The sequence below is a fragment of the Littorina saxatilis genome, linkage group LG6, assembly GCF_037325665.1.
Source record: "Littorina saxatilis isolate snail1 linkage group LG6, US_GU_Lsax_2.0, whole genome shotgun sequence".
Classification (NCBI taxonomy): Eukaryota; Metazoa; Mollusca; class Gastropoda; order Littorinimorpha; family Littorinidae; genus Littorina; species Littorina saxatilis.
The window spans coordinates 47,702,193-47,714,857 of record NC_090250.1 but is presented as its reverse complement, the minus strand read 5'-3'; the positions used below and the strand labels follow the sequence as shown (position 1 = coordinate 47,714,857).

Sequence of the window (12,665 nt, the reverse complement as noted above, 5' to 3'; positions counted from 1 at the left end):
CAGACAAGTGACGTGTGCTGTATGTGTGTTTCAGCGTTGGTGATGGTGTGACATACCCCACACGCACGGTGGACCAAGACGATGATGGCTTGCTGGCGTCCCGACAGCGCTGGATGGAGGAGGGAGGGGATGATTTTGAAGCAGGTGAGAGCCACGTTCAGTAGCAACACAGACAGCGTGTTAGGGTTTATTTTAGGCTTGACGTCTTCACGACAGTGCAGGATGGAGTAGGGAGGGGACAGGTGTGGAGCAAGTGAGAGCCACGTTCAGTAGCAACACAGACTGTGTTTTATTGTTAGGGTAAGGCTTGACGGCTTGACGACAGTGCTGAATGGAGTAGGGAGGGGATAAGCATGATGGCCACTCTTAGTAGGGTAACAGACTGTGCGTATATGTAGGGAAACCAGTGCTTGTGGTAGGTGTTTTGTGAACCAGTATTATGTTAAAGACAGGACAAAAGCATACCACAAATAACGGTCACTTGCTCATGCTAGCATTGCAATAGTTTTAGTCTGATACTAACGACTGTCAAATGCAACCGGTAGGACTGATCGATTGTCATTGATTTAGTCATTTTCACATAAAAACAAGTAAATAGGGGAAATTTTCTGTAAACACAGACACTGCAGTATGTAATCCTTAGATGACTTCTTGTGCTAATAGTCATTTCTTGAACTTGGATCAGCGAATTCCACCGTACATACCACTGTGGTCTTTGTCTGCCTGCTTTCTTCGTTTATTTATTTGATTGTCTAATTCTTGTAATTATTTGTGTGAAGTTTGAGTTAGGCCATTATTGTCACAGTGTTGTAGTAGCATGATGTCTGTGTCGCTGAGTACCAGTTGCAGGACATCCAGGCACAGTGGGCACCCTGTCTCAGTGTTAGCGTTAGCCGTCCTGCTTCAGACATGTGTTACAATATGGGCAATTACTCTAGGTTTTCCGCAGTCTGCTGCTTATAGTTTTAGCATTGTATGTGTTGAGTGTACAGCTGAAATGATGCCTGTAAGGTCAGCCCTGTGCTTGTCCCTGGCAGACATAGTGTCTTGGGGCAGTTCTGGCACTGCTGCCAGGTGATGTCTGCAAGTGAACGTACGATTTTTGTTTGACCACCCATTGCTTGAGAGCTGTACAGATTTCATCATTGTGTTTATTTTGAGTTGTGTGAAGCTTCGTCAGTCTACTGATTTAAGAAGGTGGGGGACTTTAGTGAGAATTTAGTGGGGGACCACACATGGGCACACAAGTTTCTGTGCTCGCAGGCTTAACTTTCCAAGCAAGCATACCCATCATCCCGAAAGCCGGATTCCACCCCTGTGTTCAGATTTAAGTGTGTGTAAGAGAGCTTGTTTGCATGTGTTGTCTATGTGAGTGTGTGTTTGTGTGTGCATTCATCTGTGTTTTATGTGTGTCTGTGTGTGTAACTGTGTATGTGTATTGTGTGTATGTTTGCGTGTTTGTGTACATGTGTGTGTTTCTGCACACGCACATGTGTGTGCTAACTCTTTGTATACTAAGGACCGCATATCAGGTCCCGAGGCTCACAACGCTTGTGTACTAAGGACCGCATTTGCGTTCCGCGAGTTTGTAGGTCACTTGGTTAGAGGTCGGGGGTCAGATGCGAAACTAAAAGGTATAGCTCCCTTCTTTGGCCTTCTATAAGTGCGAATGCACTCTTAGCTTCACGAAACAAGCCTTTGTGATAGGGTTTAGCTGCGAAGTTTGTGGCTGATCCCTAGCTCTGCGCGTCACTCGCTTGACAAGATGGCGACGCCTACTGCTTCGTCTGGCAATCGTGGTGTAAACAATCCTCGTACACGACGTTTTACATTACAAGAGACTATTGAATTGTTGACAACAGAGGGCTCAGATCTGGAAGATTCTGATGTGGAGGACGATACTGACAATGACAGTGATTACAGTGGCGAAACTGAAGTGGGGAGTGAAGGTGAAACTGCAAGTGGGAGTGAGAGTGGGCGTGACGAAGAAGCACGCGGTGGAGGTGAGGGAGAAGAGACTTTAGCTGGTGTGGGGGCAGGTATGGGGGCAAGTGATGAAAACAATTTCGGTTTTTGATGAAGGATTGGCATCAAGACTTTTCCTATTTTCCAACTGTGCCACCATACACTGGCCGTTCAGTTCTGCATGTCGACCACATGGTCAGCCATGATCCGATTGATTTTTTTCTTCATGGAAAATCAGTTGGTATTTGTTATGTTTTTGTGTTAGCACAATCTTCATACAAGTAAACAGAAACAATTTTGTTGCAAACTGAGCCTTCATAAGAAAAAATGCTTCTTAGTCAAAATACATACCGGGTACCCCCTTTTTCGTATTGCGTAAAATATACCCATAAATTCTGGACATCATATTTTTATTTTTTTTCACAACAATGAAACCAAACTGTGGCATATGTTTTAGCAATATATTCACAATAAAACCTATGAGTTTGAAGGCTGCATCTTGTTTTGTTTATTTTTGAGAATTTTTGTGCAAACCCATGCAAATGGCCAGTTTCTGGGGAGAGACTGGGGAGATAATGGCCAGTATAGAAAGAGTTAAATTAATGTGTGTGGGTGTGTGTTGTGGTCATTGAGCTGACGGCCTTTCCTCTTGTCCTGTGTGTAGGCAGTGGGGTGGACGGTCCGCATTGACAGGATAGAAATTGTTTCACACGGTTCGTATGCTTTCGTTTTCTTCACTTCATTTTTTCTTTACACTATTTGCTCTGCTGACATGGTGTGTTGGTGTGGTCCGTCATTTTGTGTTCATACTTTTCTGTTTACAGTTACATTTTGAGTTGGCAGTACTTAGTGGCATGTCCAGTTGTGTTACAGTGTTCCTTTTCTGGTTGCAGTTCTGTTTAAAAGGTTTACCAAATTTCATGTTGTGTTTGGTCAATTTCAGTGTCCTCTTCTGCATGCAATGACTTAGTTGGTATGCTGGTCCTTTTCTGTGTCTGGTTGTGACTTCGTTGGCATGAAATCACATGTTACTCGGTTTCTTTTCACTTGCATGCAGTGTTCTTGTTGTACTGTCCACTTTGAACAGTGGCTTCACTGTTGTGTCTTGAACTTTTTGCCTGGTGGTGCTTGTGCTTGAACATGTCTTTGCCAAGTAAGAATCCTTCTTCTTGGCTGTGACCGGTAGCAGGCTTTGGTTCACCTGAGAGAGGAGAAATGCACTGCAGGAAATCCACAGAATAGGCGTGCCTGTGTGTGTGTGTGTGTGTGTGTGTGTGTGTGTGTGTGTGTGTGTGTGTTTATGTGTGTGTGTATGTGTGTGTGTGTGTGTGTGTGTGTGTGTGTGTGAGTGTGTTCATATCACACCTTTTGCCTCATGTCACCTTCCTCAACTCCCTATCAGTCATAGAATATGTCAATGCCAGCACTGGCAGACCTGACGGCCTCCTCCTCTTTGCATGACATCACCAAAAACAAAAAAGTTGTATTTTGTGTGACATGGAGTGGTGTAGTTGCACTTGGCATGTCACAAGGCAGAGCATTAGCTGACTTGCGAAATAGCCTGACAATAAGAGAGCTCTTCAGTGCAAGAGATAAGGAGGTCTAGCTCTCCTCTCTGCGGGTATCTTTTCAAAACGCACGAAGACCTTGCTGGAGTGAGCAGGCTCAGTTATGTGTTGACGTCTTTCTTTCTTTTGAAAAATGTACATGCACAAGCCCCTTTTTTTACTGATACTTGAGCAATCAGGAGTGTATTGGTAATGAGCAGTTCCAAAAACAAAGAGACTGCCAACGTTCCAAAATTCAGAATAAAAAACCCAAGAAAGGTAGGTTGTTATGTTTTTTGGTAATGAGTAGTGTGCTTGCCCTTGAGTTGCTGTAAGATTTTAAGATGACTTATGTAAATTCTGGAGGATGTAATTTTGATGCTACAAAGAACCGACGCGCTCACAAAACAAAACGAACACTAGAATTGGAAAATTAATTAAAGTTTTATTGTGGATATGGTCATACTTGTCAATGTCATAGGAATCAGTTCGTAATATTAATATATAAAAAGCTAAACATAAACCTATGGAGAGCTAAATAACTTATATTGGAGCGTGGCGGAAAAACTGATCTAAGTTTAGAATATGAATTGATGCTAAAATGTGGAGTAGATATGACTAGCTTGAGTGGGAGCGCAGAACAGTAAAGTGTGGAGCGTGAAGCGCGGAGCGGTGGAAACTGATAAAAAGAAAAAAACTAAACTTAGAATTCTAAACATCAAACTAAACATAAAAGGTGTCCTAAAAACATAAACATCAAAGATGGACGTCAAAATGGCGGCCGAAACAAGATGGCGGCAAATCAAGAAAAAATCACCAAAGCTATCATGAACACCAAGACAAAATATGTTAGAAAACCCTAACATAGAATAAACGTAGGACACACTAGGCTAACTAAAACAAGAAACGACACGCAGTGAAAGGAAAGCTGACCAACATTACAGGACGGAGAAATACAACTACAACTCGCAAACATGAACCAAAATCTTACAGAAGGTTAGCAAACAAAAACTGGCTTAAAGTCAAATCAGAACAGTCTCAGCTCTTCCCTTGCATAGATAAAAACGTAAGACAAAGAAACGGAAAGAAGACAAAGAAACGGAAAGAAGTCATAACAAACAAAGATTCGAAACGAAAATTACACGAATTCGGTAAATAAGAGCAACATGGAGTCAGAAATGGATACTCGCCTTTGACAGCATCAATATAATCTAAACAGGCTCAAGGCGAGCAACTAAACAGAACATTACAAATTAACTTGATAAAACTGGTCCCAGGAACAGAGCAAAAAACCTATCTATACTAAAACATGTTGTTCCCTGAACGGCTTCCCAGCAAGTGACAACGAATACAGGCTATCCACCACAAAGGTGAAGTAAAAATTACTGCGCGTTACTACGGTTTTACTGTTACAAAGCATGCGTCCCGTGCTCTCCGGGGAAAATCTCCATAGGCTAGCATGGTGTCCAGCGTGAGCCATACAGGCACATGAAATTAATATCAGAAAAACGCCGGCCACACTCTCGTTTATAAATTTGTTCGTTACAATATTTAACGTCAGTAAAACAAAAACAAAGGTCGTACCAGGACGCTCATACTTAAAAAGAAAAAGAAAAGATAAAGAGCAAGCTAGACCAAAAACACAAGCAAAACAAAAAGAATCTAAATACACAGAAGGCTCCTTAGCAGGGGCATTCACAAGTGGTGTTAAAATAATTTGGGCACGTAATTTGTGTCTGATTCATATTACTTATGAATATGACAAAGGTGAGTGGTATGAGCATTTGATTTTTTTGCTAACCCTGAAAAACTTTTCTTAAAAAAATCAGACTGGTGCAAATCAGATACTGGAAACTTTGGTACTTATCTGTAAGACAATGATGTAAATTAATCAATCAATTATTCAATGAATAAAAAACTAAAACGAAGACCATAAAAACATGTTTACAAATCTGTGAATGTTATTGTGAACAGTATTTTGCATTGTGCTTTACACTGACAAGTCAGGAAATGTTAACAGTGTTATTGTTGTGTTAGCACTGACAAAGCAGAGAGCATTAACAGTATTTTTGTGTGTGTCATGTTTCACACTAGCAAAGCAGCAAACATTAACAGTATTTTGTGTTGTGTTAGTCACTTGCAGAGCACCAAAAGATAACAGTATTTTGTGTTGTGGTTCAGACTTGCAAAGTAGCAAACCTGAAAGGGTGTTTTGTGGGTTTTTTCACACTTGCAAAGCAACAAAAGATCACAGAATTTTGGGTTGTGCTTCACACATATGTGGCAAAGAACTTCAACAGTGTTTTGTGGCACACTATTTTGTGTTCACTCTTACAAAGCGGTGTTTTCTGTTGTGTTGGCGCTAACAAATCAGAGAATATTAACACCATTTTGACTTGTGTTTCACACTGAAAAATCAAAGACAAGAGGCGAAGCCTTCAAGGCTCACGTAAGAAATCGACAAACAGTAACACAAACTCAATCACTCCGTCACATATACACACACACAGTAAGAATAGGTGACACGGTGCAAGAGTGCGAGACACTAGATCTAGATCTGTCTGTCTGTAGCCTACTTACGGGGACACGACTGCCAGATCGACACTGCGCAGACACTGGAAACACGCTGTGCAGATTAACCTGTAGGAAATATCCTTTGGTATCTTCTGTATCTATTTTTCTGGAGCTACAAAACCGAACAATGTGAAATCGTCTTCTCCGAATCGGCAAACTGCAGCTCGGTGATGACTGTATTGACCACAATCCTTCACGCGATCTGACCTAACCTTGACCTCTGACCTGGTCTACATACCACACACGACACAAACCAGTCACCTGTGTTTACCCCCCCAAAACCCCCCACCACCAGTTTTCTTTGGATACACACTTTAACTACATACGTGCCGACGAAATGTTGATCATTGCTTCAATACTTTGAAGCTGTTGCTTGGATAATAACCAGGTAAAAAATGAGTATTTCGGTGTTCAGTCAAATGTTAAAGTTTCTACCACAGACATACATTCATACATACATACGCACGCACGCACAGACAGACAAAAGTTAGCATCGCATAGGCTACACTTACGTGAGCCAAAAATTAACAGTATTTTGTGTTGTGTTTCAGACACTGGCTACGAGAACAAAGCCATGGACATGGCATGAGGCAGTGTGTGTTCGTGTGATGTACAGTATACTGTAGCAACCCACCCACCAAGGCTCGTGATCTGCTGTCTTCTTACTCCTTCCTTCATGTCTCGCCTCGTCTTTGATTCGTCCTGTGCTGTTTTGTCGACCGTGATGCCTGTCTTCGGATGGAAAGCAACACGCCTTTCGCTCTGTGGATATACTGTCTGAATGTTACGTCTGTGTTTTAAAGTTCTTTGATGAAAATGTGAAATGAGCCGCAAGATACATATCTTTTTTTTTCTTTGATATTTCACTCTGCTCCTGCAAGCTGGCTTTGCTGTTCTCCCTCTTCCCTTCTCTTGACTTATATGACCCCTGTGGTTGACCTTGACCCTGTCTAGCACCTGTGGTTGACCTTGACTCTGTCTAGCACATGTGGTTGACTCTCTTCTTGTATGCTTGTGTGCCTCTTTGGTTGAAATATTTGTAGTAGAAAAAGAATATATTGCAGAAAGGTCACAAAAAGGAAAATAAAGTGTCATATTCCTTGGAACTACATTCTCACTATAGTGTACTCTATGCCCTTCTTTTACTATACTGAAGTTTAATAAAGTTACATAAGAATAAGTAAGATTTTTGTCTCTACTCATTTCTCATTGCTTGGTATTTTTGAAATGAATGTGCTACAATTTATGAGCGCCTTATTTTTCAGATTGAAGTTTAGTCTTTGTGATCTTTGCATTGTTTGCATGCTTCTGCTCCACCTGCCAGTGAACAAGTTTGATCATGCTGCTATTTGCCCTTCCTGGTTGTTAAAACTGTGCAATGAGCGAAAAGAGTTATAATTTGTGAAGCATCTATTGGGATTCCCCCTATTTGTAGAATGCCCCATTCAGACCTGGGAACCCATACGATTTCGCCGTATTTTGTACGCATGATTGTCAAGAATACGGTCAGTGGGAAACGACGAGAAAAATTCCTAGACTACTTTTCTTCACAAGCCCATCCTGAAGCCGATCCAGTATTTTGGCACATGATTACGCGTCACTATATTAGCCGCTGTCAAAAAAAATATAATCGGATCATGTCAATCAATCAAAACAACCAGGCAAACGAAAGTACGGTATTTGGCGAAATCGGCTCCGAGAATAAACAAGTGAAACAAAGAAGAAAAGTGAAAAAGTTTAAAGAAAAATATCACACACACACACAATTTGTAACCAACACACACATGTAGTCCCGCCCGGAATTAGCTTTTTTGAGATGATTTACGACTTTTGCGCACATTTCGAGCAGACAAAACACAACATGGCGGCTCTCGCTCCTCCAACTATCGCGAGACACAAAAAAAACAAAATATCGTGCGCGCGAGATCCTGATACATCCGGTGTTTCTCTGTACGCTTGTCACGACGACTTGTTGACAAACGAAGATTCGCGAAAGAAAGAGAAAAGCGCCGAGTCTTGAGTAGAGAGCTAATAAAGTACCGGTAATCGCTAATCAAGCGAAATGAAAATCCGCGGCGACTTCCATTAGGTGAATGCTATTCAAGTTTAGGTAACGTTTTAGCCGCATCTTTTTATAAGCCGCAATGCGATTTTTTTTTTTAAAGTCGCGGCTTGTAGTCCGTCAAATACGGTACAGTTTGTGTCAGTAAAAATTGAAAAAAGCATTTGTTTTAAATGCATAGGTAAACTTAATTAACGGTGTGACGGACGCGCATGAGACATGGTTTAATCATGGATGTGCAAACGCTGTGTGGAGTACGCTCATGTTTTTGAAAATACACCAAGTTTGTTTGAGAATACTCAAAGTGCAAAACAGGGGTTCCCAGGTCTGCCCATTACTTTGCTGAGTGAGGGAAAGAGTGATCCGTTCTCCACACAGGTATTATGTTTTACCTCTATTTGTGTGTAAGGATTTCGGTGTATTAACATTTTTTGATTTTCCTCTTTGTTGAGTGTTAGGAATTTGCCCCCACTTGTGATTTAAAGGCATCATTTTTGCTGTAGAGGGTAACTATGAACCTTGCTTGTAGGCGTAACAATGGCTCTTGTAGGGGTTGGTCTCCCTTTGAATGGCAGACTACTGTAGCAAGTTGTTGAACAAACACCAGGTGTGTCAGTGATATGAGGAGGCTGAGCCTTATCTGTAGTCAGTGCCGCTGAGAGTTTCGTTGAGAGGCACCACACTTTATACTTCAACTTCTGCATGTAAAACTACACTCAGTGATGTCTCGGCATCAGGTACCAGATTTAGCCTCCCCTTTTCCTTCAGCCGTTCCCTTCACACATAGATTGATGCCAAGCTTCCAATTTCCTTCAGTGTATTTGAATAGCACATGTGCCTGTGTTTGTCCAGTGTGAGTAACAAACAAGACCTTTCAGAACTATCATATTAAATTTATGTGATGCAGTCCGAAGCCAGAGTACTGTCTACGTGAATTAATGTTTCAGCATTGATTGTGCGTGTCTGTGTTCCTACTCATTCCTTGTGATAATATAAGACATGACTGTGCTGTATTCATTTATTAGAAGGGATCTGAACCATCTGACCAAGTTCCACTTCGCATGTATATTTCTGTCTCCTGTTCTTGTATGCACAAGCATAGTTTTTTCCCCCAATATTTTCGTGGTGTTCGCTCAACTACAGCAAGAAGATGAATTCTTGACCACAGATCCTGAAGAAGCTTTACCGTGTGTTGCCTGAGTTGTTGGTCAGTGTGTTGGTGGTCAATGTGTTGCGTGTTGTCCATGCTGAACCTACACATACATCTGTTCCGGAGAAATCTTTGTTCTTGCGGGTTTTTTTAATCTTTAGGCACATGACAGTGTCCAAAAAGGCATTCTGTTTTTGTGTTTTCAACTCAAGTCAGCATAAATAATTGGAACTAGAAAATAAACAGTATCGTCCATCTTGTTCTAAATATAGCTTCTTTTTGTGTGAACTTGTGATTGCTTCCAACAGGTTTAGTGAGGTAACGATCTTTTCTTAAAACTGCTTGTCTTTGTAGTTCACGTGTTATAGTGTTAAGTTTTACCAATGTTTTTCCTGACACCAATGAATTACTTTACTATGGTGTTTTTATACTGCTCTTGTTGAAACCAGGTCTCTCCTGGAGACGAAACGTTTTAGGTGTAGATCGAGCCATAGACACTTTTGTTATGTTATGTGAGTAATCTTGCTATAGTTCTCTTCAAAATCACTCACAAAGGTTATTTGTGTGTGTGTGTGTGTGTGTGTGTGTGTGTGTGTGTGTGTGTGTGTGAAACTCACCAGTACATTTATCTGTATTTGTGCGAGTTTTGTTTCTGTGTGCTATGTTGTGAAACAAGGGAATGTTGATGTACATTATCATGGGGTGTTTACATTGAATGTACTCTCTCTTAATGTTTTATCTGGTCGAGATTGAGATTCGGTTGTAAAGCAGGCAGTGACAGTGTTTTGTGTGTGATGTGTGTGTTAGTGTAGAGACAAGGGCAGTGACAGTGTTTTGTGTGTTAGTGTAGAGACAAGGGCAGTGACAGTGTTTTGTGTGTGATGTGTGTGTTAGTGTAGAGACAAGGGCAGTGACAGTGTTTTGTGTGTGATGTGTGTGTTAGTGTAGAGACAAGGGCAGTGATCCTGCTAGTATAAGTGCACAGGCTAGGGTTGAAATTGATTGAAATCAAGATTTGTTTGAGATATCAACTAATCCAAAGCAGTGCTTGGGTCCCACCCAGTTTGGCACTTTCTCCTGCATACTACCCCAGGACTTAACTTCTGGTGGCCCCCCCGCGGGTTAGGGGGAAGAATTTACCCGATGCTCCCCAGCATGTCGTAAGAGGCGACTAACGGATTCTGTTTCTCCTTTTACCCTTGTTAAGTGTTTCTTGTTTAGAATATAGTCAATGTTTGTAAAGATTTTAGTCAAGCAGTATGTAAGAAATGTTAATTCCTTTGTACTGGAAACTTGCATTCTCCCAGTAAGGTCATATATTGTACTACGTTGCAAGCCCCTGGAGCAAATTTTTGATTAGTGCTTTTGTGAACAAGAAACAATTGACAAGTGGCTCTATCCCATCTTCCCCCTTTCCCCGTCGCGATATAACCCTTCGTGGTTGAAAACAACGTTAAACACCAAATAAAGAAAGAAAGAACTTCTGGTGGTGTTAGCAGTGCGCATCAGGCATGGGAATGGTCCTCGTATCCACTTATTTCACAGGTTAAGAAATGAAATTTCAGAGGGGGGAAACAAATCAAAAATGTGCAAGAGCATTTTATATTCAGCTATGCATCACTGCATTGGCACTACTTAAGATTGTTCTTAAAGTTGCAGGTAAAATTCCTGCTGTTTATGAGAAGAAAAAAAGCTTGATTTCGTGCTTAAACTTCAATTACGTCGATTTTGATCCTGCTCAAAAAACATTTGGGGGGGGGGGGGGGGCATGACCAAGGCTCTTTTTATGCTGTATTTTTGTCAGCGCATGAATCATTGAATGTGTAGAGCGACAAGTGATGTATTGTGGTGGTGTCGGATTTAAGAATGAAGACAGGAGCCATGTATTCGGTGTGATACATCTCATTTACATGCGAGTACGAGTGTGTTGCTGGATATGTCAGATGTGTGGGTGCAGATAGCGGTGGTTTTTTATGTACAGTCAAACCTGTCTATAGCAACCACCCAAGGGACCGACCACAAGCTGTCCTCGAAGACAGGGGGTTGCTATGGAAAGGTGAATTATATTGAAGAAAAACTCGTCTGATATCCTTCGGAGGGGTTGTTGCTGTATTGCTGGTGGTGTTAGATATATGAATGTAATGTATAGAAATGAATGTTGTAATGCTGGCGGTGTCAGATGTGTGAATGTAGAAATAAGTGATGTACAGGTATTATAGGTGTTTTCGGCTGTGTGAGTGTCGAGATGAGTGGTGTAATGTTGGTGGTGTCAGATGTATGAGTGTAGAGATGAATGATGTGGTGCTGGTGGTGTAAGATGTGTGAATGTAATGAGTGTTTTGTAGATGGTGTCAGATGTGTAAGTGTAGAGATGAAAGATGTATTGCTGGTGGTGTAAGATGTGTGAATGTAATGATGAGTGTTTTGTAGATGGTGTCAGATGTGTAAGTGTAGAGATGAAAGATGTATTGCTGGTGGTGTAAGATGTGTGAATGTAATGATGAGTGTTTTGTAGATGGTGTCAGATGTATGAGTGTAGAGATGAATGATGTGGTGCTGGTGGTGTAAGATGTGTGAATGTAATGATGAGTGTTTTGTAGATGGTGTCAGATGTGTGAGAGTAGAGATGAATGATGTGGTGCTGGTGGTGTAAGATGTATGAATGTAATGATCAGATATATGAGTTAAGATAGGAGTAATATATTGCTGGTGGTGTCAGTTGAATTGATTGTAGAGATGATTGTAATGTATTGCTGGGGGTGTGAAGTGACCAGTAAAGGCCTGTTAAACTCTTTGTACAGGGTGACCCCCCCAAAATGTCACCCATTAAAATGCTAATTACTCCTAAATTACTTCAACGATTTACTTCATATTTAAAAAGTGTACAAATCAAACCACTTAACCCACATACTTGAAACTGCGTGAAATTATCATCCCACATCTCAAGCTAAATGTACACCAAATATGAAGTAATTCGCTGAACACACATGGGAGTTATAGTAGCATTTTAGGGGGTGACATTTGTTGGAGGTCACCCTGTACCAGATTTTCTCTTCTTTCTCCAAAATGATGTCTTGTCATTGTTAATATTGAAATATAATAAATCGTGTCTACAACTCACTGGTGTGGCAGTTACTGTGTGAGGTTGCTCTCTCTCTCTCTCTGTCTTTGTCGACCCATAAACACAAGAGATCTGAGTGCGAACAGACAGACAGACAAACAAACAAACAAATATATATACGGGTGTAAAAACACTTGTTGACACCACAACCACCACCACTATCTCAATGGCCACTGATGGTGCCGCGACTGATCGAGTTACACAATTCAGTATCAAACCCTAGAAACTCAGTGTCGTTCGCAATAT

The 12,665-nt window shown here is 41.2% G+C and overlaps 1 protein-coding gene across 5 annotated transcripts in view; it reads left to right on the top strand.

Moving 5' to 3' along the window:
* The window catches only part of LOC138969383 (palmitoyltransferase ZDHHC20-B-like), a 29,652-nt gene extending 17,238 nt beyond the window's left edge, over positions 1-12,414 (top strand). For 3 of the 5 annotated variants that reach the window (XM_070342158.1, XM_070342160.1, XM_070342156.1), the window contains 2 exons: positions 35-144; positions 6,638-12,414. In XM_070342158.1, coding sequence (XP_070198259.1) covers positions 35-144; positions 6,638-6,675 — 148 coding nt within the window. In that variant the 3' untranslated portion in view covers positions 6,676-12,414. Of the gene's footprint in view, positions 1-34; positions 145-2,629; positions 2,679-6,637 lie in introns of all 5 variants that reach the window. The other 2 variants (XM_070342161.1, XM_070342157.1) reach the window with 1 other exon arrangement.
* The last annotated feature ends 251 nt before the right edge of the window (positions 12,415-12,665 follow it).